This window comes from Myxocyprinus asiaticus, chromosome 14 (assembly GCF_019703515.2).
Source record: "Myxocyprinus asiaticus isolate MX2 ecotype Aquarium Trade chromosome 14, UBuf_Myxa_2, whole genome shotgun sequence".
NCBI classification, from domain to species: domain Eukaryota; kingdom Metazoa; phylum Chordata; class Actinopteri; order Cypriniformes; family Catostomidae; genus Myxocyprinus; species Myxocyprinus asiaticus.
Window position 1 is genome coordinate 20,233,608 of NC_059357.1, and position 27,826 is coordinate 20,261,433.

The 27,826-nt window shown below is 36.6% G+C and overlaps 2 protein-coding genes across 13 annotated transcripts; one reads left to right on the forward strand and one right to left on the reverse strand.

Moving 5' to 3' along the window:
* The first annotated feature begins 23 nt into the window (after nucleotides 1-23).
* Nucleotides 24-7,311, forward strand: LOC127451619 (perforin-1-like). The gene is made up of 5 exons (XM_051716424.1): nucleotides 24-159; nucleotides 798-1,367; nucleotides 1,497-1,635; nucleotides 4,142-4,359; nucleotides 4,509-7,311. Exons 2-5 carry the CDS (start codon nucleotides 856-858, stop codon nucleotides 5,377-5,379), a joined length of 1,740 nt encoding a protein of 579 aa, XP_051572384.1. The 5' UTR covers nucleotides 24-159; nucleotides 798-855; the 3' UTR covers nucleotides 5,380-7,311.
* On the reverse strand, nucleotides 6,886-26,301 carry LOC127451620 (uncharacterized). 12 transcript variants are annotated; one of them, XM_051716428.1, is made up of 25 exons: nucleotides 26,096-26,301; nucleotides 21,580-21,627; nucleotides 21,313-21,369; nucleotides 21,077-21,094; nucleotides 20,882-20,950; nucleotides 20,623-20,748; nucleotides 20,489-20,521; nucleotides 20,094-20,129; nucleotides 18,422-18,493; nucleotides 17,780-17,845; nucleotides 17,500-17,550; nucleotides 17,344-17,394; nucleotides 17,004-17,048; nucleotides 15,878-15,937; nucleotides 13,881-13,931; nucleotides 13,087-13,143; nucleotides 12,935-12,988; nucleotides 11,706-11,786; nucleotides 11,401-11,517; nucleotides 10,919-10,951; nucleotides 10,743-10,802; nucleotides 10,575-10,649; nucleotides 7,838-7,888; nucleotides 7,689-7,745; nucleotides 6,886-7,390 (listed from the first exon to the last, which is right to left on the reverse strand). In XM_051716428.1, exons 1-25 carry the CDS (start codon nucleotides 26,160-26,162, stop codon nucleotides 7,386-7,388), a joined length of 1,440 nt encoding a protein of 479 aa, XP_051572388.1. In that variant the 5' UTR covers nucleotides 26,163-26,301; the 3' UTR covers nucleotides 6,886-7,385. The 12 variants fall into 12 exon arrangements, with proteins under 12 accessions (XP_051572388.1, XP_051572393.1, XP_051572391.1 ...); XM_051716433.1 differs by having other exon boundaries at nucleotides 17,798-17,845; nucleotides 18,422-18,472; nucleotides 20,623-20,751; XM_051716431.1 differs by having other exon boundaries at nucleotides 18,422-18,472; nucleotides 20,623-20,751.
* Nucleotides 26,302-27,826: the final 1,525 nt, after the last annotated feature.

The following is a 27,826-nucleotide window of genomic DNA, read 5'->3' on the forward strand; positions in this document are numbered from 1 at the left end:
ACCATACTCTTACCCCGCTTTGTATGGGAATGTGTGCATGCGTGTATTGTTTTATTGGTAGAACATGACGGTAAAGCCCACCCACAAGCTTAAGTTTACTTCTCACAAACACCCTTTCACACTCACAATCGACACTTAGACACAACAAAGTAGCTTCAGGTAAGATGAGAATTTTACATCACCATTAAGAGAACATAGGGTGCCTTCTTTGTAGTGTTTTTAATGTATGATATGTTTGTTATGCTTGTTTTACCTATGATACAATGCTGTGGAAATATACAACTGAAATTCTGAAAACTTTTTACAGTTCTCCATAAATTGTCTCGCAAATTGTATAATGCATCCTAACCATTTTCCCATCATGGTCATGCACAACACGCCATTAGTAACAGTCTAACAGAACATCAGGGCATGCCTCCTGTCATGACAGTCCTGGTAATATTTCAGAATAAGTAACATTTTAGACCAGAGCTATAATGTATTATAAAAAGCTTGCTTTTCTTGTTTCGGAAATGAGAGCAAAACTTAATTTGGTAATGAAAAGTAACCATCATTTCAGCAGTATTATAACAATATTCATCTTTACATTATCATTGTTATAATGCTGTCATTCTATACCATTATGTCAAATATAATTATTATTGTGATTTCACATTGGAACTCAGTGTTTCTGATCAATAAATCATTGATATAATCAAAGACAGACATTTTACACTTTTGAAAAAAAAAAGCACTTATTGTTTTATGGTGTATGATTTATTTATATATTTGTTTACTATTTTATGTGATTTCCAAAGGAAAGAGGAGCATCCATACATCTTTGACTCATTGCATCTCACAATACCTGTTTCAGTAATGTGGGCTAGGCTTGTTTTTTACCTCTTTCTGCCCATTGTGCAGTCATGCAGTAAAGGTAAACCGAATGAATGCTTAAATGCAAACTTTGCCCCCGGATCCAACCTTGCTGGTGAGGGATATGATGTGACCAAGATGCAGCGCAAAGGAGCCTTCGTTATAAACACTGAAATCTGGAGGCAAAAGGACAAATCGTGCACTATTTGCAAGAATCCCTACATGGATGGGGAAAAGCAAAAGCTTCCGATATCAGTGGTGGACTGGAGACCCAGTCAAAAGTGCAGCATTAAAATATCAAGTTCCCTTTACCAGTCCAGCGAGGAACTGGTCAGCTCGAGCATGTCCTCTATTGAGAACAACTGGGGTTTAAACTTGGGGATAAATGTTCATCAAAATGAAGGCTCGTTCATTATGGCTGGGACTAACTCCAAGCTTGCGGAGTACTCAATGGAAAAGACCAAAAAGGACAAGTTCAGTTTTGCCAGTCAGAGTATTTCTTGTGCATTTTACAGGTACAATAGACCACTGTTTCCACTGATTCATCCCTTCCTTTACTTTTTTCTTGATTATAAAAGGAACACATTTGTCATTATGTTATCTTGTCCTACCTTGTCTAACATGTTTTCCATGTCTGCCTATAGCTACAGGGTCTCTCACAAGCCCATGCTCCATCCTGAGTTTAAGCGCTCTGTGAAGGAGCTTCCGAAGGAATACAATACTGATTTCAAACAGCGCTTCTACAAGTTCATTAACACCTATGGAACCCATTATATCACTAAGGTAATTCTGATTTTTACATCCTTTATAATTTATGCCATGTTGAGTGGTATTTAAAACCACTTGTGTTGTAATATATGTTGTGACTGGACAATAATGACCCATACTGCCTGTCTTCAACAATCTCCTTTTGAAAAAAATCGGCTATCATTTAAATGAACTGGTTTTATTTAAATCAAAAACATTATATTACATAACTTAATTAACCTAAATACATTCAAGGGATAGTTCACCCAAAATGAAAATTATCTCATCATTTATTCACCCTCATACCATTCCAGATGTGTTTGACTTTCTTTGTTCTCCTGAACACAAACAAAGATTTTGAAGAATATCTCAGCCCTGTAAGGCCATACAATGCAAGTGAATGGTGACCTGAAATTTGAATCTTCATAAATCACATAAAAGTCAAGTCAAATCATTTTTATTTGTATAGTGCTTTTCACAACACACATCAGCTTTACAGAAAATTATGCTTCAACAGAAAAGGCTGTAATATAGTAATGTCTTCAAGTAATTATAGTGAGGTTTAAAAAAAAGAAGACATGATTGTAAATTGTGCCTTAAAATAAATAATAGAAAACAATTATATTTATATTTAGACCCCCAGTGAGCAAGCTTAAGGCGACTGTGGCAAGGAACACAGAACTCCATAAGATGTTGGTTAAAGGAGAAAAATAACCTTGGGGGAAACCAGGCTCACTGAACATAACCTAAATGACCTAAACCGAGCTAATGCCTGTCCACAAATTCCAACATAATTCTCAAGCCTATCCAAGAGAATTTCGTGGTCTGTGGTGTCGAAGGCAGCACTAAGATCTAAAAGCACTAGAAGAGAAATGGAGCTGCAATCAGAGGATAAGAGCAAGTCATTTGTAACTCTGATAAGTGCAGTCTCTGTACTATGATGGTGCATAAATCCTGACTGAAATACTTCATATATATATAATTTTTAAATTTTTTTTAATTTTTTATGAACATAGTTGGGAGGACACTATCTTTTCTAGTATTTCAACATAAATGGGAGATTTGAGATCAATCTATAATTAGCCAACTCTCCAGGATCAAGCTGTGTTTTTTTTGATAAGCGGTTTAATAACTGCTATCTTAAATTTTCTTGGGACATGCTCTAAGGATAATGAGGAGTTCATATTATTAAGAAGAGGTTCTGAGATTACAGGAAACACTTCTTTTAATAGCTTGGACGGTATTGAATCTAACATACTTTTTGTTGATTTTGATGTTTTGATAAGTTTGTTTAGCTCTTCCTGTCCTATGACAGCAAAGGATTGAAGTTGCTCTTGGGGAATAATATGAGACACTGTCTTCAGAGGTGCTATTGCAGATGGTTGCATATTTCCAAATTTGTTTCTGATGATTTCAATTTTATCAGTAAAGAAATTCATAAAGTCATTACTACTGTGCAGTAATGGAATGTCTGGTTCAGTCAAAGCTTTATTCCTAACTAATTTATCCACAGTACTGAATAAACAACTAGGATTATTGTGGTTACTGTGGTATGAGTTTGCTCAAATATGCAGACTTGGCAGATTTCAGAGCCTTTCTGTAGCGAGAGACACTATTATTCCATGCACCACGAAAGACCTCTAAATTTGTACTCTTCTACTTGCGCTCCATTTTTCGAGCTGCTCTCTTGAGACAAATCTGGAAGGTTATTAATGAAGCTATCTTTAGTGGTCGAAAGAATTGTTCTACCTGATCGATAACATGGCGTAGATTGAGTGACCTTTGCTTAGCGCAGCATACAAGAGACAAGGTAATGATCTGAGATGTCATCGTTCTGCGGCAGAATTGCTTTATTATCAACATCAATTCCAAATGAAAGATTTAAATCTAGCGTATGATTATGGCGATGAGTTGATCCTGACCCCAACAGAGTTGAGAATATCGCTAAATGCTAATCCCAGTGGCAGCATAAAAGTAATTCATTGGTTAAAGCCATGTCTTCAGAAGCAATATGAGAGGTGTTGGTAAGAAACAGATCAATACTTAAGTCCTTTTCTACAGTAAATCTCAACTTTCACTTTCGCATTCTTCTTTTGTTTTTGGCGATTTGCATTCTTTGTGCATATCGCCACCTGCTGGGCAGGGAGGAGAATTTATAGTAAAAAAGACTTAAATATTGATCTGTTTCTTACCCACACTTTTCGTATCGCTTCTGAAAATATAGGTTTAACCACTTGAGTCTTATGGATTACTTTTATGCTGCCTTTATTTGCTTTTAGGAGCTTCAAAGTTCTGGCCACCATTCACTTGTATTGTGAGGACCTACAGAGCTGAAATATTCTTCTAAAAACCTTCATTAGTGTTGAGTAGAAGAAAGAAAGTCATGCACATCTGGGATAGCATGAAGGTGAGTAAATGATGAGATAATTTTCATTTTTCTGTGAACTATCCCTTTAAGATACACCAATGAAAGTAATTTTAAGGGTCAGATCCCTAAAATAACAAATTCACTTTTTACAGTGTAACTTTTTTCTTTTTCTAGGTAACACTTGGAGGAAGTGTACACTCTGTGACCAGTATCAAACAGTGTGAGACCACTCTACAGGGCTTAAGTGCAGATGAGGTGAAGATATGCTTGGATGTGGAGGCAAATGCCAGTGTTCTTGGCAAAGCTGATATGAAAGCAGAAATTAAGCATTGTAATGAAGACAAGGACAAAACAGAGAGCAAGAGCAGTTTCTCTAGCCGTTTTAATGACAGGTGGGTTTAAATTATGATTATGTTGTAATTCATGGCCAGTTCTACAGTTCATGATATTGTTCTTGCTCACATTGATTGCCACGCTATCTTAAAACAAGCAACTGTATTTTAGCAAGTCCAAAATTAACTTTGTATTTGAATTTCAAAAGGCTGACAGAGGTCACTGGTGGTCATACTACAGAGCCTGAGCTTCTTTTCTCCGGAGGTAAAGACCCATCAGCCTACAAAGAATGGCTCGATTCTCTGCCACGTTACCCAGATGTGATTTCTTATTCTCTGGATTCTCTGCATGAGTTAATCCCGACCAAAAATCCACTGCGCAAGCACTTGCGGAAAGCCATTCACGACTATATTCTGGAAAAGTCACTATGGAGGAACTGCTCTGAACCTTGCAAGGCCGGCGTTAAAACCAACCTAAAAGACCCTTGTGTCTGCATTTGTCACAACAAACCTGAGATTACACCAGATTGCTGTCCATCTAAGCGTGGACTTGCCCAGGTCAGGGTCACAATTGTGAGTGCAGAAGGTTTGTGGGGTGACCACACCTCAGCAACCGATGCGTACGTCAAAGTGTTTGACAAAAACAATCATGAGGTCGGACGCACTGACGTGATCCAGAACAACAACTCACCCCGCTGGGTGGAAACCTTTGATCTGGGTGATGTTGTGCTGGCTGAAAATGACAAACTGAGACTGGAGGTGTGGGATGAAGATAGTAAATGGGATGATGACCTGCTGGGAAGCTGTGAAGTACCAATGACAGCAGGTCAGACTGAGAATTTCTGCAATTTGAATCATGGTGTGCTGTTCTACAAAACTGAAGTGACATGTGGCCCAAGTTTGTCTGGCCCCTATTGTGCAAAGTATGTGGGTTCTCCCATGAACTTCCACTTGGAAAAGGTTTATGTGTCACGAAATGCCCGTCCTGTGCCAGCAGAGATGCTATTGAACAAAGGAGTGCTTTTAGATAAATTGTACCTATATCAGAAGACAAATTACAGTGCTAAATCTATTTTGTAGTAAATAAAGTTTTGGTTAAGTCTGGGTGCTTTGGTTAGTATATGATAATGCAACCAGAATTTGTTTTCTACCTTAAGAAAAAAGTTCGTAAGAATGTTCCAACAATCTTTGTACTTATAATTAATCCTTAGAAATTTCTGAATTGTTTTCTTAAGAAAATTTTCATGAATTCAGCCCCAGACTCTTGCATGTATTTATCACCTTAAGAGGTCCTATTTAATCAATTCAGTCTTATCATTTGTTAACTTTAAATGCCATGTTCAATAAGTATTTATTGTTTGCTGTCTTTATCGCAGGATGTTTATGCAAAAAGAATTAGAAAGCATTGGCATGAGATATGCAATTTTTCAAAAAACACTCCATACACAATGTAATTGTATTGTCTTATTTCACTCTTTCAATCTGCACACCAAATTATTTACTATGCTTATTTTCTTTATTTTTTTATTTATTTTTTTTGTAATTAGCATAATTTCATAACTGCCATAACTAGTTTTCTTAGAGTTATATGATGATAATTATTTGTATTCTATTTATAAGTTCATAAGTGTACACAAGTATTTTATGACTCAAAATTAATCTGCAGCACTGTTATGTAAACATTAAAAGCTCAAATGCTTGTCAGCTTGGAGTAATTTGTGTTTTGTTTTGTTTTGTTTTGTTTTGTTTTGTTGTCACCCATCTGCTTTGCTGAAATAAGAATGGCTCTGATCTGCTGTGAAACAGGATGCTTGTCGTGTGGTTTTCCTGTAAACGGATGAGAACTGAGAGCAGTATGCACACCCATGTGATAAATCAAGTGTGTTGTTATACTCATTTAGTCAGTGCCTCTCTCTGAGACATTACTTAATAACTTAAATTTGATAAGATCAAAAGTGTCAAAAATGTCTTTACACTAGAAATCAAAACATCTTTTGGGTTTTGGTAAACTAACTGAAATGTGTTTTGATGCCAGTGCACGTCCAGTGCCTATCATCATTGTGCTTAAAACTTTTTAACTTTTCCCAAATGATTTGTAGACCACAGTTTTTATTAGCATGTTAAAAGTAAAAAATAAAATAAATCTTATTCAGGCACAGCTCTGATTATGATCTTTTTTCTGACCAATGATAATCAAACCAACTCAGTGACATTAAGCAGGAAACCATCTTGTTGTTTGAGTCTTTCGAAATTCATCTTAAAGCTAAAAAGCATCCTCAAAATATGACAATACATCTCAGCTGATTGGTTTAGGTCAGTATTTTTTTCATTAAAGGTCAAAATAAAAAGAAGATACTAAAATAATTTAACTCACAAGGATTTATATATAAGATATAAGAGAGTTCACCCAGAATGAAAATTCTGTCATCATTTACTCATGTTCTTCCAAATCCGTTTTTATGTTAGCCTCAGTCCCCATTCACTTTCACTGTATGGAAAACAGAGCAGCATCAACATTCTTTCAAATATATTCTCTTGTGTTCCACGGAAGAAAGTCTTACAGGTTTGTAACAATATGAGTGTGAGTAAATGACAAGACAACAGACATTTTATTTCTGGGTCATCTAACCCATTAAGTAAGAGATTAAGTAAGACTCTGTCTTGAGACATTGATCATTTACAGCATTTGTTTTTCACAAACAAACACTAAGGAGTCAGATAGAAAGGGGGAATGTTTAGTTTTTCATAAGAAGTAAAATAACAGCCAATAAAATGCTTAACATGTTTTAGTAAAATACAGAGACACACAAGGGGCATGAAACACTCTCCACTGAACAAGACTGGGGAAACAGTCACAAACAACACAATCAGGAACATAACCATCAACTTTAAAACCACACATATACATAGACCAAAAAAAAAAAAAAAAAAAAAAAAAAAAAACCGCACTTACCCACACAAATGGGCACAAGTAAAGCCAAAACAATTTGCAAGACAAAAAAAAAAAAACAATTGCACAATGGTGAGAAACACTAGATAGAAAGGGGCCAAAAACACTGAAGGAGTTAACATCAAGGCTTCAGAAATCAACCTGGAGAGGATTAGAAAAGATGGATGAGAAAGGTAAATGAGAAAGAGAAGAAACAGCATGAATTTAAATAAATATAAGACACAAAATGCTGAGTTAAAGGTATAGTACAACCACAAATTTAAATTCAGTCACTATTCACTTCCATTGCATCTTTTTCGATACAATGAAACTGAATAGTGACTAAGGCTTACATTCTGCCTAACATCTCCTTTTATGTTTCACAAAAGAAACAACATGAGGATGAGTAAATTAAGACAGAATTCCTTTAAGAATTCAGATCTTCTAATATTTCAGCTACCTTTGTATCCATTCCCATAAATGCCACTAAGGCCTGATTTGCTTCCATCCTTCTGTCCTGTAAAAGAAGAATTGAACATGGTCACTAATCACACATTAGACATCTCAACACCTGTCAGCTTGTGTAATTAGAGATGCTTCAGTGCTCACCAGTATAGGGAGCATGGCCGCCAGTACTCAGTGCTGCTCCATAGCCTGCACCTAGATATGATCAGTTAGGACACTAGTTATTTGTCTAGTTATAAGTCATTTATATTGTGGTAACGTTTTCTCAACATTCTTTGTGTGTGAGGGTTCTAGTCATTGATGTCTACTACTTACTAATGGGGTCATGACATGCCTTTTTTTTATTATTTTAATATGTTCCATGAGGTTCACTTATAATATTAGTAAAGTTTTTTTGCACAAAAAAGAGCTATATATTTGTAAAAAAAAAAATAATAAATAAATAATAATAATAATAATATATATATATATATATATATATATATATATATATATATATATATATATATATATATATATATATCATTTTCCACCCTCATTCTGACCCTCTGTCAGAAATGCTTGGTTTTGGTTTTGGTGCTGCCTCTCCTTTAAGAAATGCCCAGTGTTGTGATTGGCTCTCTGCTCTTGACTGACCTGCTCTCTCCTTACCATCTCACTGCTTTACTGGGCAGGCTACGGAAGTGATAAGGTAAATTAGGCTTTGATATGTTGTTCTGGAGGCAGTCAGATGCAAATGTCTACCACAGTATGACATCACAATGTGGAGGAAGTAGAGAAGGAGTCATTTTGGCAACTTGGTTTCAACAAATGGTCTTTTTGCAGTGAGGAGGAAGTTTTGAGTTCTGAAACTTACAGTATGTTTTTATAGTACAATGACCTCTTATATGTCAAAAGATCAAGGAAAATATTATTCTTCATGTCATGAGCCCTTTAAAGCAATAAGTCATGAGAGGCCATGTGTTACAGTGATCATGTAACCCCTTTAAAATATGAAAAAAGACAAAAAAAAAATAAAAAAAAAAATTTGCTGTTGCAGTAAGGCACTAACAATGGAATAGGGCTTACTAACCTTACTATGTAAAATTACAAATATTGGACAAAGATGACCCTTGTCATCTGTAAAGAAACCCTTTAATCGTATTGGATATAACTTTACACAGTTAAGGTTAGTTAGTGATTTTATCACACTAAATAAACAATAATAAACAATTATTTTCTTAAGTAATGTAACTATGCAATTTGGCATTCTAAAACAGAAAGTGTAATCACAGGCAGTATTGGGTACGTTACTCTAAAAAAGTAAGGAATTACTAACTACTAATTACATCTTCTACAGTGTAATTAGATTACTGTACTAAATACTCTGTCTGAAAATTAATTGCATTACCCTTATCAACCTCGACCAGATGAAAATACAAGGATAGACATGAAACGGTTCTTTTAATTCTTTCAAATAAATCATAGAAAATCAAATAAATTATTCATGAACTGGCCAAAGAATTTAAGGGGGAAGCATTAAATTAGAAAACATATATATATATAAATATATATATATATATATATATATATATATATATATATATATATATATATTATCTCCTTTTCTCCCAATTTGGAATGTCCAGCTCCCACTACTTAGTAGGTCCTCGTGGGGGCGTGGTTACTCACCTCAATCCAGGTGGTGGAGGACAAGTCTCAGTTGCCCCTACTTCTGAGACCGTCAATCCACGCATCTTATCACGTGGCTCACTGTGCATGACACCGCGGAGACTCCCAGCATGTGGAGGCTCATGCTACTCTCACAACTTACCACGCGCCCCATTGAGAGTGAGAACCCCTAATCACAACCACGAGGAGGTTACCCCATGTGACTCTACCCTCCCTAGCAACCGGGCCAATTTGGTTGCTTAGGAGACCTGGCTGGAGTCACTCAGCACACCCTGGATTCGAACTTGCAACTCCAGGGGTGGTAGTCAGCGTCAATACTCGCTGAGCTACCCAGGCCCCCAGAAAACATTAACATTAGATGTTAAATTTCGATTTTAAATTCACTATTGTTTTATATAGAATTGTTGTATAGTCTATATAGTATTTAACACAATTACATCAGAAGTAACTGTAATTAAATTACTGAAAAATTAAGAGTAATCCCTTTACTTTTTTCAATGAAAAATTAATTTAACTACAGTAATTAATTACTTAGTAATGCATTACACCCAACACTGATCAAAGGTGTGTGTTTATAGCAAAGTCTTTCTATCAAGATGGCATACAAGAGCAGCTCCTATCTACTTGAATGGGAAAGGACCAAAATCTCCAAAACAGTTGGTCAAGATTACGATCAAAGAAAACATTTCAAATCAGTAGTAAAATTGAACAACACTGGAATCATAAAATGTGCTTCTTTACCTCAAATTATGCAAAAAAAAATAAAAATAAAAAAAAAATAATTATATATATATATATATATATATAATAGATAATATATAATTATAATATATATATATTGTATTAATAATATTGTATAGCTAATGTGCATGCACATTCTTGAGTTGATTGTAAGGTAATGTCTGTATCTAAAAGGTGATTGGCTCTTTTACCTGTAAGGTTTGACTTCCTTTCTAATCTCCTCAAATTTCTCCCATTCATTTTAATAGAAGTGTCCTTTCTCTGCTAAATAGTCTGTTTATAGTAATTTTACAATGACTGACTGTACGTGTTGCTAATCAGGTCAGAACAGATGGTCAGATAATAACAGACACATATGTACAAAAGAATAATTTTTGTATTGAGAAGGTTCAGACAAGTGGTCTCAACATGCGGTTCAGACTATCAAAACAAACATACTGGTGCATGTACATACAGTATGTATTCTCACCATATTTGGCAGATTTCTGTGTAGCATCAGCTCCAAGACTGAGTTGCTCAGCACCATAGGGAAAGCCAGCATCACCTGTGGATATACACATTTACAGCTGTCTCACAATCAGGGAATCTATTACTTTCTCTCTTTCTGTCTCTCTCTTTTTATACTGTATCAACTTACCATTAATTCCACCTGCAATGATTGGTGCATTGTAAGGAAACTGACCTACACCTCCACCTACTGTATTTGATAAAGAGGGTCACATGAGATTATCACAAAATGTGACTGGGTCTCTTAAGAGATAATATTAATATATTAACTAAAACTCTGTTACCCACATTATTAGCTGCATTTACCTGATAAAGGTTCCAAGGCTCCACCAGTACCAGCTAAAAAAAAGACAGAGAATTTTTAATGACTGTCATATACCGTAGTTATCTGATCTTATCATTTACATTACATTTACACTTTTTTTTTTTTTTTTTTTTTTTTTGCATTTGGAAAGGCAACTTAAAATACATTTAAGGTAGAAGTTTTATCAGCTTGTGTTTTACCTGGGATTTGAACACATGATCTTGGCATTGCTAGAGCCCTGCTTTACAGTTGAGCTCCAGGAACTTAGTCTTTTGAAATTATTTTTGTTAATTTCCATACTTTAAAAAAAAAAAAATCTTCCTCTCTCTCTTTCTCTTTTTCTTACAGGTGCGAGATATTCAAGTCAAATCCTCAGGCAAAGCATCAGGAAAGCCAGAAAACTGAGATTTGCATGTTGCATTTGAATAACAAACATATGCACTGCACATATCCAGGCCAGTGTCAGGCCCAAGAGTTGGTATACCTTCGTATGTAGTTCCACCATAGCTACCAGTCTTCCCTTGAGGTCCAAGTCCGGCTGAGACCACAGGCTGGCCACCGTAGGGCAATGACCCGGCAGCACCGAGTACACCACCAGCTGCTTTAGACAAATGTTATGTATTACAGAGGTCTCAAGCAACCACAACAACACAAGTGCAATATAAATGTGACATTTAGGGCAGATCTAGATAGGGTAGAACAGGCATCAGCATGGCTGCACAGAGATCATATTGGTTGGCAAGGTTCATCCCAAAAGAGTGAATAAACTGTCAATTGTCCTATTCTTACCATATTTTCTAGACTTGGCATCAGTACCCATACCAGTGCCAACTACCAGCCCTGGACCTCCAAGGCCTCCAGCTCCAAGACCTGCAATAGGAACAGTTGACCTTTGTGATTTCACTTGTCATGGAGACAATGGTGCCTCTAGTTAAATGATTAGTTTTTAATCCAAATAAGAAAATTCTGTCATCATTTGTCCCCCTTATGTCTTTTAAAACCATTATGACTTTCTGTCTTCATTACAACACAAAAGGTGAATTTCTGAACAATATCCAGGCCACTTTTTTAAGTGAATTACAACTAAAATATCTTCAGTCTCTCTGTTCCCCTTACAAATCTTTATGGCTTCAGAAGACTTTAATGTAGCACACTTTTTAATATAGTGCAAAAGTCATATGGACTGCTTTTTCTTTTCTTTTTATGTCATTTTGAAGCTTAATAGTCCTAGTCCACAATGAACTTACATCAAATAGAAAATAAAGCGAAGGATATTGCTGCAGGCAGAGCTCAAAAAAAGGGCGGGAGCTCCAAACCGCCAGCCAAGATGTAGGGAGCCCCTTACCTAACCCTATGCCTAACCCTAAATGTGAGTGGAAGTGACACCCCTTTTGGAGTTGGCGCAACCCCCTTTTGGAGTAACCCTGCCCCCTACTGGAGTAACCACACCCTCTTTTGGTGATTACGCCCCCATTTGGAGATCTCCGGCCTGCAGCTAAACCTACTTGAAAATAAGTGGCCTGAATATACTTCAAAAACTCATCTTTTATGTTTCATAGAGTAAGTCATTCAGGTTTGAAATGACATGAGAGTGAGTAAATAATAACAGAATTATCCCTTTAAGGTGTGCAAAAACACTTGGCTTACCATTCACTCTAGTAGTACTTTCACTAGCTGTAAACTGCAGTCAAATTATTTTTGTTCAAGTTGTTAAAAAAAAAGCATTTGCACAGGGAAGGGCTGCTCTCTCCAGTGGTTAGATATTGCACTTAAATATCCCAGATTAAGCTTTGTGCATCATTTTCAACTCTCAATGCATGCTTTAAGGTTTGATTGCAAAGAATCTTATGCAATTTCATAGTAAGTACTTAAGCATGAGCATGTCAGTTTAAACACTGGGGGATATATTTACATTGTTACAGGTGTTTGCATTGTTAGAATGTTTACATTGATGGACTTCTCTCTTTAATGTTAATTCATTGTTTGATGTGTTGGTAACTGATAACTTTCAGCCTTACCAGCTATGCCATTCAGACCAATGTTATCAGCTAACACTGCTGGGAAGGCAGGCCCTGTAACATAATTATAATTGTCACTCAATTATAATTATGTCTATATGTTAGTGTGTTGTAAGGACAATGCTCCATCATAAAAGCCCAGTCTGACTCACCTGCCCCATAACCGTCTGCAGTACCATAAATGTCAGTGCCATATCCATTACTGTAGCCTATTGAAAAGAGAATATTCAACCTTGTTGAAAAAAGCTTTGTTTGAAGACTGAAAGCTGGAAAACAATGGTGACGTGTACATAAAAGTAAACAAGAAATGACTTTCTCAGTAAAGGTCGGCCACTTTGCAACCGACATGATTTGGTGAAAAAAAAAGCTAAACATAGAGTGTGAAACTGTGTGTGATTCTTGCAGGAATATGCATGCTGATATCAGAATATCTGAAAGACAGGTCTCAGAGAAGAGCTTTGCCTCTAGTGCTGCTCTTGCCTTTGTGCTGAACCAGCAGGCTGCTGAACTTGCCACACTTCGACTATGCGCTCAATGCATCACTTGAAAACCCTGCCTCAATATTACCAAAGGTTTCACTTCAATACTAACAGAAAAAATGACTTAAAGAAACACTTGGAAATGTGTTGATTCATTGTTTATGGAAATTTTAATCAATTACTTTTTCCTAATATTTAAAAGTGTTGAAAGGTCAATTTTGTCCCCCACCCAGACTTTTTAAATGTCATTACCATAACACGTCATTAATATTGCACGCAATATCAAAAATCTACACCTCACACAATATAACAAAATCCACTGGAGGGCTGATCAAGGCCATAAGCAGATCCTTATTTTAGGACAGTGGATAAATGTTTTAGCATTATGTTCTAACTCTAACCTAACCCTAACCCTAAAAGCTTCATTTTTCAAGATTTCAATAAATATATATGAAAATTGACTTTACCATTCTGCTTTCCACCTCGAACTCCCTGTGGATATCCACCTGCCCCAAGACCTGCGTCAACAATCAAGTAAATAAGGCATCTCCAATTAAATATGCCTATACTCTACTGCAGTGCAAATGCACAGTAACTACACATTTTGTTCAAGTTAATTGAAATGAATTATCCAGTTCACTGAAATCGGGTCTTTTAGACTTTAAAGGAATATTCTGGGTTCAATGCAAGTTAAGCTCAATCGACAGCATTTGTGGACTAATGTTGATTACCACACAAAATAATTTTGATTCGTCTGTCCATTTCTTTAAAAAAGCAAAAATGGAGGTTACAATAAGGCACTTACAATGGAAGTGAATGGGGCCAATTTTTGGAGGGTTTAAAGGCAGAAATGTGAAGCTTATAATTTTATAAAAGTATTAACATTAATTCTTCTGTAAAAACATGTATAATTTGAGCTGTAAAGCTGTTTAAACTGTCATTTTTTTAGGGTTTTATGGTTTACAATGTTTCATCGTCATGGCAAGTTGTATATAACTTTACACAGAAAAGGATAGTAAGTGATTTTATCACACTAAAATCATGTTAACACAAATATTGTTTACACCTTGTGGCTATGCTTTTGAAACAGTGAGTATTTTAACATTTATGAATTGACCCCATTCACTTCCATTGTGAGTGCCTCACTGCAACCCAGATTTTTGCTTTTGTAAAGAAAAGGAATGACCAGGTCAAAACCAGTGGCGATTTCTCAGATTTCTCAGTGGCGATTTCAAAGCCTTCTCTGCTGGTGTAACATGCCTGATAAATAAATATTTTTTCATCCTTTCATTCTTATTGACCTTTTCAATTTTCAATCGCTTTCAACACCTAATTAATCTACAAACGAATAGCAAAAAACAAAAAAATTTATCCAATCAGAATTTATTCCTCTATGCTTACAAACGAAGTGTGCCAACTGTTTCACAAATCGCATGCCCGAAGCCATGCTCTAGCCGAAGCAGCATGTGTGTCTGAGCTCCACCCCGTCAGGCCTTCAGAATTTTCACAGAATCCCACAACACTGCAGTGAATAGGCGTCTAAAGTCAGATTAACATATTCATCAACCAATCAGATTAATTTATTTGTTCTTGTGGGTATGGTCTTTAGGATACGTCCCAGTCCAGGCCTTCTAGCTGGCCTTGAGTGACGCAATCATGCTTTAAGAGATGTAATTTGAAAGCGAAGAGCGCGAGATCTTTCTGATGAGTCGGCTGTCACTACCACATCACCATTGAAAAAGAGATCCTTATGGATTTAAAAACCTGAGATGTTCTGCATGATCGTGTGTTTGATTAATTAAACAGGACAGTAGGACTAATTTTCACTTCAAGCAAATTGGTAAGTGCTTTTGCATTGTTATAGCAACATCAGGAGTTTTCTAAGTGTAAATTAAGCTGCTGGAGCATTCAGTGTTAGATCAACTTTTGAAAAGTAACCATGTATCCTGACGACACAAAATTTATTGCAAGCAAAATTTAAATCGCAAATATTATTAGAGAGCTTTTCCTTGGTATTAGACCTCCTTGGTTCTGGCTTTCGTTTGTGGACATGTTTTTAAAATGTAAATTGATATCATTAGTTGACTGCCGTGTAATGTAAAATAGGCATGCGGTGTCTTATTCATTGTGAAACTGTGTTTTCTTAATGGCATGAATCGCACTGAAGGCCTAGACTTAAAATGCACGGGCCACGGCTGTAATCAACAGTATGCCACAAATGCTGTCAATTTATCTTAACTTGTATTAAACCCTGACTATTTCTTTAACTATACGCAAATTCATGTACATATCTAATAAGTGCATTACCATGTGTGTATGTACAACAATTTTGACTGGACAATCAAAAAACATTTAAGTGATGGCTCAGTTATGCATTTAGACTTTGTAGGGCAGTATAGTATACTTGCAAATTAATGTTTTTTACTTTCTAGTAAAGAGACAATATTTTGCAATTTCTACATACCTGCTCCATAACCATCAGCAAGACCAGCACCAAGATAGCCAGCAGCACCAAGGCCGTACCCTGTGGAAAACAAGCATGTTAATTGTCAAACTCTGGCCACTAGTTTTTGGTACATAAAAAGCCTGCTCGGCACAAAATGACGTGATTGGTCAAGGACCTGTAGGACAGAGTGATCATGCAAGTCATTTCACAGTGTGACTGCTTCATGTGGCCTGTGGGAGAAAAATAATCCAGCATGCGTTGGACATACATCAGCATAGAGGTGGCTATGTACCTTATTCGCCATATTTAATTTGGCATGAAAGAAAATGAGGGTATGAGTCAGTGTGAAGTACAGTCCATTCAATTGGTTGCATTGTTGTGTAGCTTGGTCATTAAGTTAACAAAACAAAAAAAAACACACCTCTCCACAATTCTAGTGGATAAAAAAAATGTGTTGTAAAAATAAACCTAACCTAGGACCTTAAAGGGATAGTTCAACCAAAATTGAAAACGGTGTCACAATTTACTCACCTTCATGTTGTTCCACTGTCACTGAATGGAAAAAAGGATGCAATGAAAGTGAACGGTGAGGCTAGCATTTTCCCTACCATTTCCTTTTGTTTTCCACGGAAGAAAGAAAGTCATATGGGTTTGGAACATTATTTTGGATGAACTATCTCTATAAGACAGTACAATACAATTAACAAAATGTGCTTTTATACCTCACAGCCTCAGGTTCATTCACATCAAATGAAATATGGTGTCTATCCTGACTTTAAGGTCCAAAGAGAGAAAAGCCCAGTGAAGCAATAAACAAAGAAAAGTGAACAAGAGAAGAGCACCAAGAAATAGATTTTGAAGCATTAGCATGACACAAAAATAACAAGTAAACAAACAACCTTGTGAACAGCTGTGGTAGAAAGAAGCACTCATTCATAGACAAGAAAGTCTTCAGCAGCTGCAATGAGCCCATGATGAGGAGTGGATTTTTCCAGTCAACAAACACTAAACAATCTAATGCCACATATCCATTTCATGTGATATTGCTTGGATCACAGTGTTGATTTTAGACTGGGAAAAAACACCACTTTGTGACATGCATTTGGGCATACAAATGTGACATTTTAATCTGGAAGAAGTTTACCCGACTTGGAAGGATTGGTGCCCTGTCCACTGGGCAAGATTCCTCCTGCATTGTATCACAACAGTTGTTTATCTCAATACTGAAAGTCCAACATAGTTCCCTCCACCTGTCCTGTACAGTTTCTTAGTAGATCTTAACTTCAAAGACACTTGAACACAGACACAAGAGTTCCTTTTTTTTTTTTTTGTTGTTGAGTAAAACAACAATACTCCTTTTTTATAGTTTACTCACAGATACTCTACTTTTGGTGTGTATACCACAGACCACATCAATTCTAAAAAATTGCTACTGAGATTATGTAAACTTCAGCTTTGTTTGACAGATACAGGAAAGGCTTTACCATTTCTTATAGCTCCTTGTCCATTAACCATGCCTGCTCCTGGACCATAGCCTACAGAGCATTACAGTAGTTACCTATAGGTATGATACATGAATTGCTTTCTAATTAGTATATAGGTGAATCAAAAGGGTCTATGAGCTGGTGGAGTGTGTTTACCCTTAATTTGAGCCCTCACTCCATTGGTCACTTCTGGTCCTAAATGATAACCTAAGAACCGCAGCTATAGTTACTATGTACTAGTTCCACAGACATACTAGGCCACATTATTTAAAACTAATAAACCACCATAATTTATCATGGTCTTTGCCATTAGAGGACACTGGACACAATTGTGTACTTATTATATATATTTGATTATATACTACATATTAAAATAGAGAAGTAACATAAATTAATCTAAACCAAATAAAAAACAAAACAAACAAATCACACATACATTTGGGAGGAAGTTTACCATTGGTTATTGCACCCTGTCCATTGGGGACTCCTCTACGACCGTAACCTAAACACCACAATACAAATTAACATTCAATAAGATAATACTTTCAACATAACAGCAGTCAATGATGCAGGGGTAAAAAAGATGGTACTCTGTTGGAGAAATTCAACACATTTCAGGATAGGCATGTGTAGCCAGGTAACCGAGAACAATATGCCACCTCCCTGTTAAAGAAATCAGCTTAAACCAGCCTAAGGTGGTTTGCTGGCCTTAGCTGGTCTACCAGCCTGGTCAGGCTGGACAGATGGCTGGTTTCAGAGGGATTTTGATGACTTTTCAGATGGTCAGGTTGGGAGACCAGTTGGCTGCTAAGCTAAACCAGCTAGGCCAGGCTGGGAGGCCAGAATAAACCAGCTAAGACCAGCAAACTACCTTAGGCTGGTTTAGCCATTTTTTAAGCAGGGCTGAGAAGCTATTTGTGCTTCTTTTCATGGGATTGATTGGTTTTGTGACACTTAGGTCATCAGTGCATCATGCAGTATCAACAGCTTAAATATTGTAAACAAACATTCAATAGTGCAGATTGAAAAAGCTTGAAAAAGAGAAAGCCACACAGTGATGCACACATAGAGGTATTACCATTGCCCCTCTCTCCCTGTGACATGGGTTGGCCACCTCTTGGCACAACACCTGGAAACATAGACATATCAGCTGGAAACAAAGATTTCAATGGTGAGAAAGATCAAACAGAAACATATTTCACATTTGCAAATTGGTGTTACCTCAAACTATATTATTATGAAATATATATTTACACTAGGTGTAAATAGTACCTGCCCATACAGCGCTGCTGGATCTGTAGCCCCCGTAAGATCTGAGTTTCGCCACGTGCAGTAGGCTAACCATGTTTTCAGCGGAAGCCATAGTTTTAATGCAATTAACCATGATGTTACTACAGTAACCATGTTTAAATTTGTGGTTACTATGATTTTACTACAAAAGACCATGGTGATACTATGGTTACTGTAGAAAAATTATGGTACATTTTTGTAAGGGAAGGTCAGGGTTAGGTTTAGGGGAAAGGGTTGGTATAGGGTGTCTGTGAGACTCTAAATAAACACAATAAACAAACTGCAGTGATACTGTATGTTAGTATTTTCATTATATTAGGAATGCAAACAGCATCTTACGCTATTTGCACTTAGTGCAAAGAAGATGCTTTTTGTTGCTATTTACACTTAGTGCAAATAGCCTCTGCCATATAACTATCGGAGTTAACTTGACCAGGAGCAAGTGTTCTGACCAAGCAGCGTGCAGTTTGATTATTCAAACCAACACATGCCTATACAAAGTTTTGAGGAAAAAAAAGTTCTACAAAGTTCTCATGTTTTGAGAGAGTAGGAATATATTTTCACATTAGTGGATAACTCCTAATACATCTGCAACTGGAACTGCTTTCCAAAGGAGGCAAATTATTACATATAGATTTTCACAAAACTAGCAAGACTTGACCTCTGGCACAGGTACAGCTACACTTTTTCCATCCAAATTTGGTTGTTCAATAAATTCAAAAACAAAATGTGCCTCTTTGTCTTTGTGACATCAAAAAATCTAAGCTATTAGTGCCTAAAGCCGTTAGAGCTACAGGATTACTGACATTAGACCTATTTGAAACAGTTCAACCAGTGGGTGGAACAATGGGACCTACACTTTTTGTTGATGAACCCTTAAAAGCTTGTCCAAAATGTTATTAGAAGACCTTTTGGTTGAGGCCTGCACTACCAGATGAATCAAGCATCTTTGATTCTAAACGTACCCCAATGTTTTCTGCATGAGAAAAGTCATACTTCCTCTGTTAGTTGTCTGGGCAATTGGACTTGAACTTTTAACTTAAAACCTTGAACCTGAGGATACTAAAAACCTTTGTGGAGATGCAGACTTCTGGTTTTGAACCCTGTCAGTTGAACAGTTCCTACATCTTCTAAAACAACATCATAGAGACTGAAAAATCATTCTCATCATTAAATGTGTGACAAGGACATAGAATACAATTCATTGTTCAAAATTAATTTGAACAATGAATTCCGTTAACCTCTGCAATCTGAAATAAAAAAGAGATCATTGGAACAAAAGGATGCAGCATTTCCCCCTTCTTGAAATTGAAAGTGGAAACGTGGATGGTTAGTTTGTCAGTTGTGGTTGCTATAGCAACCTGAGTAAAAGATGAAACATTGGTCAGACCCCTGAGTTTAAACTTACATAAATGAGAAGGGAACCATTTTTAATGTTAACACAAGGAGAGGTTACATACCGCGTCCAGCGCCAGGGTATCCTCCTGCAGCGTAACCTGGCAACAAGACAAGAGAGATGTCAAGGTTAGAGGAAGAAAAAAACAACTATTTAGCCAGACACACACAGTAGCCTACATGCACACACTCTCAAAGTAGGCACATAAACTCTCACTCTCACACAACTTAATCAAAAATATGACACCTAATCATGGCAAATGGAGAGCATATATCACTATGTGTGAAAGATTTTTATCATGGCACAAGGTCAATTTCTGATTGGTTAGATAAGATTCAATCTGCTACACAACCTTCAGATCGGACAGAGATGGCTTTTAAGTGGAATGTGTCATATGATGCTTACTGATTGGGATACACCCATAAAGAATTCAGGTTTTTATAGTGCACATATATTCACCTTGCTGAGCCCCAAAGCCATTACTGGTGTATCCTGGAAAAATAAAAAAATCAGACATTAATTGAATAATTTTGCCAAGTCTGTTGCAAGAGTGGTTAAGTATGCTGAATATAAAGCAAATTGGGGGTTCTCACCTCTTCCTCCAAGCTTTCCTCCTTGATAACCCAAAGCTGCTCCCAGCCCATTGCCTAGGCCATACCCTGTTCCAGTTCCCAGTCCATTGGCCCCAAGGCTTGCTCCAAGGCCAGTCCCAAGGTTGGCTGCTAGAACCAAAATAGCAAGGCCACGGTGATAAATACGAGAATAAATCTAACAGAGAACATGGGAAAAAAAAAAAAGAAAGAAAGAAAAAACTGCCATCTGCATTTGTTTAGAAATGTCTGACTGTTTTACCTCCATAGCCGAGTGTTCCATATCCTTGTTTCAAAGGTCCTCTGATCCCAGTGGGTCTAAAAGCTGCCCCTAAGAGATTTCATACTCATTACACATATTTCATGCACAGTGAGCCCATCTGCACATATCATAATGCAATGAAATTTCTCACATGCATTTTCACCAATCACAAAAAGATGAAACAGATAAACTTACCTCCAAGATAACGGCCTCCTGGGACATAAAAATATAATAATTTCTTGTTCTGCATTAAATAATATCACTCGACTGTATAGAAATAAATACCCTTGCAAATGGTCTTGCTGACAAAGACACCCTTTTTCAAAGTCAATTCTGTGCATTGTGCCATTTTTTTATTCAAAGTTTATAAAGCTTTATTTATTCTACTTCTTATTTTCATCTCAGCACCATCAGAGGTTAATTATACTCACCACCTGTATTTCCCGACTTGCCCACTCCATAACCTCGGGCTCCAAGAATACCAGCTCCTGGACATGAGAAAATACAACAATTTAAAAGATAGTAATTACTGCTTTAGACACATGTGTAAATAGATAATTGTATTCAGTATCTGTTATAAGATTCATGCCTTCTATCATACCACCCAGATCGGAACCTGAGAGAAAAGTAATGTGATGATCACTAATCCTATATCTCATAGATGCACCACCAATACAAAGAATATTAGTGCAATATACCTCGACTTGGCGCCATTCTTCCCAGGGCTCCAGTCTGTGGTCTGACTCCTATTGGACAATAAGGGACTTATTTTAAGCAAATTTCTTCAAACTTAGCTTACAAGAAAACAAGAACAGCAAGTTAAGGTAAGTTCACACAAAAATGAAAATGTTCTTGTCATTTACTCACCCTAATGCCATTCCATATGTGTATGACTTTCTTTCTTCTCCAGAACACAAAGATTTTTAGAAGAATATTTCAGCTCTGAAGGTCCACACAATGTAAGTGAATGAGTACCAACATTTTGAAGCTCCAAGGGGACATAAAGGTTTTTGGTGATTCACATTCTTTGTGCATATCGCCACCTTCTGGGCAGGGAGGAGAATTTATGGTAAAAACTGACTTAAATATTGATCTGTTTCTCACCCACACTTATCATACCACTTCTGAAGATATGGATTTAACCACTGGAGTCTTATGGATTATTTTTATGCTGCCTTTCTGTGCACTTTGGAGCATTAAAATTTTGGTCTTCATTCACTTGCATTGTATGGACCTACAGAGATGAAATCTAAAAATTCTAAAAATCTTCATGTGTGTTCAGCAGAAGAAAGAAATTCATACACATCTGGGATGGCATGAGGGTAAGTACACTACCGTGCAAAAGTTTAGGGTCACTTACTCATTCTTACTTTCTTTTTTTTTCTTTTTTTTTCACATTTTAGAATAATAGTAAAGTCATCACAACTATGGAATAACATAAATGGAACTATGGGAATTATGTTGTGACTAAACAAAATCCAAAATAAATCAAAACTGTGTTATATTTTAGCATCTTCAAAGTAGTCACCCTGTGCCTAGAATCTGCAGACATGTACTCTTGACATTTTCTCAACCAACTTCTTGAGGAATCACCCTGGGGTGCTTTTTAAATAGTATTGAACGAGTTCCCATCTATGTTGGGCACTTATTGGCTGCTTTTCTTAAGTCATCCATTTCAAAAACATTTTTTTTTTTTATATACAATTTTTGTTTTGTAATGAAATAAATTAATATGGTGGCACAATTATATTTTTGTCTACAAAACTAATTTCAAACTTTTAAGCATACGCCTTCAGATCAAAAGGTTTTTAAGGTCATGAGAAACATTTCAGGTAAGTGACCCCAAACTTTTGAACGGTAGTGTAAATGAAGAGAATTTTCATTTTTGGGTGAACTATCCCTTTAACATTTATTCGATATTCTGGTTTGACCAATTGATATTCTCAACATTTTAAAAATCTCCTAATATAGTTGAATTTTTTGGGGCTTTCTGAGCCTAATTATTCAGTACCCTTACACTATATCAAATTATCAAGGCATTACCATCTGATACCATTACTGTATCTACAAAGTATGTTTTTGTTTAGCAAGGGTCATAAGGGGCCTTATTAAAGGAATGTCAAAAAAATACTTTAACATAGAGTCGTCAAATAGATTTTGGCCAAGAAATAGTATTTGCTTGATGTTTTTCACTGTCTAAAGCCTCTCTGTTTCAGTTCTTAGAATTTGCCTTACAAAACTTTCAAGGTTGAGAATCTGTGACAGCTGACGCAATAAGCGATTAACAGCGCCAATCTCATCGAATTTGCCGCTGTCTCAGCATTACGAACAGGCTTCCATTGATGCCCAAACACAGTAGGACAAAAGACACGCACTGTGTGTTCGTCATAAAAGTCGGCACTGACGGAAGGTTGAGAAATTTTGACCTTCCCCGCCACCTTCATGCCCCAGGATTTGATCTTTAGAAATGAAATACGAGTGTTTGAACTGCGGTCAGGGTTACGGAGGCTGGAGAGGATCTAGGCAAACGGAAACATGTCAAGCCTCAATTCCAGAGGTTTTTATTCTCCGTTTATCGAAGCTGTCAGAAATTTAACATAGAGTCGCTATGTGCACAGACATCAAAAAATCATTTGGCAGAATCCAGAAACCTTCTACATTATATTAATGATATTTGTTTTCTAGACACATGTTAGACTAGACACCTTTAATACAATCATCCTTGACGGTTGGCCGAATATAAAATGTAGTACCATCACCATTACCAGAACAAAAGTGGAGTGTCAAGCTGACGGAGATGACACCGCACTTTCATGCTAGGTTCACCAGGAGCCCTGTCATCACACCTCGGTTTAGGATTCAAAGTAATAAACTCTAAATACGGTAAAATCTAAATGAATTCAAATTTTTCAGTTTAGTTGCCAGGGCCGGTACTAGGATGCGATCTTTGGTGGGGCACTTGTATGTTTAGAGGGGACAACGTTGATCGTCTGCCGTCATTCTGAGGGGCAGTAGTGTAGTCTAGGGCATACGCAGGCCGACCTATCTTTCTCAGGATTTTGCGTATGCCCACCTAAAATAAGTGATAATATGTATGGCCACCAGAACGAGTATAGACTTTTGACCCGGAAACTTTTTAATCTACTAACGCGATGCCACAGCACAGTTGAGTGAATTGTTGTTGTAGTTGTTTTTGTTGTTGTTTTTTACTTTAAAAAGTGTACAGAGATTCTCTCTAAACGCGCAGAGCTGAGGGAGGTGGGAGCGCAGCTGATGGCACGGGCAAGACAGACAGTCCAACTAATCTGATCCACCAATCAGAACGTTCATTTCAGACGTGATTGGATATTTGCTAACAATAATATTTTCCATTTCAGTAAGGGGCGGGACATTTCCAGTGTCTAATGTTGATGCACAAGCATCCCTGGAGTAACCATAATTTGCACTGTAAATTTATTTCCCTGCAAAACAGGGAATATATACATTTAAATGTAGCTTATCCAATTAAACTTTGTGAAAATACTGCATGTTTTTACACAAGTGCTAGTTTTTGATGCCTTTTTTTTCTTTTCTTTTTTTTGCCTTTTACTGCTGTCAGTGGTGCTTTTTTCTCGTGATATCAAATCATTAAAATTTTTATTTCTAAGTAGGAAAACAATTTCACTATACACAGAAAAGCACATAACAGTACACAAATAAAACAAATAACCATTCATTCTTATGTAGGCTATATATGGTAATACAAGAAAACATGTTAACGTGAACATTACTACACTCATATTAGTTACAATGCTAATGTTTTATGTATGTATTCTTAGAGTAATTATAAAGTATTAACAATTTTCATAGTAGCCTAATGAAAGGAACATTAATGACACCTATTCATTTAAATACATATTTAACATCAAGTTACCACATGGTTCTTAGCAGTGTACTGTACACAATGCCAGCAAGAAACTTACACTGATATACATTTTCATGTTCATGTGGGACTATAATTACAACAGCCAATATTATTTTATTTTATTTTATGGAACAAAAATATTTCTTAAACATTTTACATATACATATAAATATATTAATTTTAGAGACCGGGTGCATGTTTTAATGGGGTCCTTCATATATTCACAGTATGCCCACCTCTTCAGACACTACTACACCACTGGGGAGGGAGCATCAGAAGTTTCTGGGGGAACTCGAGGCAAATCAAGGGGGGCTATGCACCCCCTAGCCCCTTTAGGCCCAGCCATGTTAGATGCAATCAGTCATTTTTGTGTTTATGTTGCACCAACATCTGCTAGCGGCATGGATTCAGCATCACAGAAATCTGTTATTTGTCTGTGTGTGTGCATATTATATATGTGTGTGTGTTTGTGTGCATATTATAAAGTATTTACCCTTTTCCCCTGGAAAATTACCCTAACAAAATACATGGCATGCATACTGTAATATGGTGTAATAAATAAATAAATGTCTTTTTAACATTTTATACAATATATTATCTATCACATATATCATATAATCGATTCAATGTTTAGCCTAGAATACATTTTACAGAAATATATATATATATATATATATATATATATATATATATATATATATATATATATATATATATATATATATAAAAATACAGTAATTGTCATATATTTTTCTAAGATTGTATTGTATATTTTCATGCATAAACTTTAATTATCTAAATACTGGCAGTAAGACTAGATTGTTGGCCATTCAAAAAGATGTTTTGAAAACAAACGTATTAGATGGTCTCAACACCTTATGGTGCAAATATTCACTCAGATGCTCACAGCTGTTCTTCACAGTGCCAGTTCAAATAAAACAGTTTATTTTCTCAGCATTCAAAATCAAAAGCAAACAATTATTATAGGGCTCGAGTGAGATCTCAGTAACTTTCCATTTCATGGGTCAATCCTCCCCGGGATCAAACCTGTAACCTTTGGGTTACCTGATAAACTCTCCATATAAAGTAAATTATTCATATAATAAGTCATAATTTCCATTATGTGACCCTATACATGTGGTCAAATATCACAACAGACCACTATTCCTATTCCCTTCCCTCATGCAAATTTTACTGCATTCTTGTGAGTGCACTCAAATTCTAATTCTCTTTCTCATCTCTCTCTCTCTGTCTGTCCATCCGCCCTCAAACCTCTCCATCAAGCACTTCAGAAGACATATCTAACTTACCTCCTTGTATGGTGTTCTGTACCAGCCACAGGACCAGTGAGGTCTGCAGAAGGGCCCGTACCAGCATGTTAGCAGAGGAACAGACAAGCCGACAGACAGACAGACTTACAGCAAACAGCCAGAAATGCAGACAGACAAACAGACAGAATGGCAAAGTGAGAGTCAAGTGGCCTCAGTTGAAAGCAGTACCACTGGCCAGTCTGCCCATCTTGCCTTTAAATATTCACTGGATGCCAATGTTTTCCCCCAGATCAGCCCTGCCCTCTTCAGTGCTATTGGGCACCCCCTGACCAAGCACCTGCCCTTTCTCTCTGTCCTCATCCCACTCTACCACCTCCTTTCCTCATGCTCTACCAAGCCTGAAGAAGACAGTCAGATCCATGCAGAAACATCATGCACATTCCAAGCGGTCAAGTATGTTAACAGGTCAACGTGAGAGAACGAGATATCATAAGGGCAAGCCAGGACTGAAGCCATGAAAATTGCAATGGAGTAGGAACATAAAGATGGGAGAGGTCTATGGCAATGAGGGAAACAATATATTATCTATACAATATATATGAACCATTGATTTCAGATCAGGTGGAATTGTTAAGATCATTCCATTTGGGATACTCTGATTTTGTATTATACAACAATTAGTTCAGGTCTTCAAATCGATTGGACACGCGCTGCTCCAAGAGTGTTGATACTTAGCATGACAGCACTGGGACGCGTCGCTGTTTGTGTCCCTCCGCTTGTATGCGTTGCACTGTGACAAGCAAGAGGTGATCCTGCTTTGGCTTCATTTGGAACTATTTTCATTTGTGGAGCAAAACTGTGGTGTCTAAAATGCAAGTTACTCGATATGAAATTCCTGTTTCTGTTGGATAAAAGCAACATGCTTAAAGCAAAAAGACATCACTTAATTATAGATAATACCATCATTTTAATAAGGCATTGCTGTCCTAATGTAACCAGAACACAGTGAATCATCTTTTAAACACATAAACACGTTCACACATAATTAGTTTCCTCTAAAGAGTGCTATTAAGTCATTTATTGATGTCTGTAATTGGGCAGAGCGTATGCCCAAAGATCAGTTAAGCTCAGTGGTGCACAACTGCTTGCTCTGACACACATGGCCTGACACTCAAGACAGGGCTCCAACTCACACTGAGAACCAAGTGTCATTCAGGAAACAGCAGTAAAAAATCCATATGAGTCACTGCACTGGATTTTGTTTGCAATGATTCAGAAATGAACATTTACAAGTTTACAGGATTTATTTTTGTTTTCATTAACTTCATCAGATGTTCCATTGCTTCCAGCAGATTAATTCTTCAGATACCCCTTAAGAGTTTAAACAAGTATTCCTTTTTTCATGTACATTAATTTGAGTATATGACAATAAGAAGACCAGAAAATGCATGAGAAAAAAAAAAATCGTAATATTGACAACATTAACACTGGTTTGTTGAAGGTGAAGTGCGCAACTTTCTTTAATACTTTCTCATATCCCATTTTACAGGATAATTCCAGGTTCATTACAAATTAAGCTCAATCAACAGCATTTGTGGCATAATGTTGATTGCTTCAAAAAAATAATTTTGACTCGTCCCTCCTTTTGTTTAAAAAAAGGCACTAATCAAATGTATATTGAGGCACCTACAATGGAAGTGAATGGGGCAAAAATCTGGAAGGTTTAAAGGCAGAAATGTAAACCTTGTAATTTTATAAAAGCACTTACAT

What these genes read in the sequence shown, in the direction of transcription:
- LOC127451619 (XM_051716424.1), top strand. Translation starts at nt 856, where the DNA reads ATGTGGGCTAGGCTTGTTTTTTACCTCTTTCTGCCCATTGTGCAGTCA. An exon ending in ATTTCTTGTGCATTTTACAG is followed by an intron (nt 1,368 to 1,496) that starts GTACAATAGACC and finishes GTCTGCCTATAG; the next exon opens with CTACAGGGTCTCTCACAAGC. An exon ending in TCTAGCCGTTTTAATGACAG is followed by an intron (nt 4,360 to 4,508) that starts GTGGGTTTAAAT and finishes GAATTTCAAAAG; the next exon opens with GCTGACAGAGGTCACTGGTG.
- LOC127451620 (XM_051716426.1), bottom strand. Translation starts at nt 26,162, where the DNA reads ATGCTGGTACGGGCCCTTCTGCAGACCTCACTGGTCCTGTGGCTGGTA. An exon ending in TGGTAAACTTCCTCCCAAAT is followed by an intron (nt 17,551 to 17,779) that starts GTATGTGTGATT and finishes TGCGGTTCTTAG; the next exon opens with GTTATCATTTAGGACCAGAA. An exon ending in CATTGCAGGTGGAATTAATG is followed by an intron (nt 10,650 to 10,742) that starts GTAAGTTGATAC and finishes GTATATCCACAG; the next exon opens with GTGATGCTGGCTTTCCCTAT.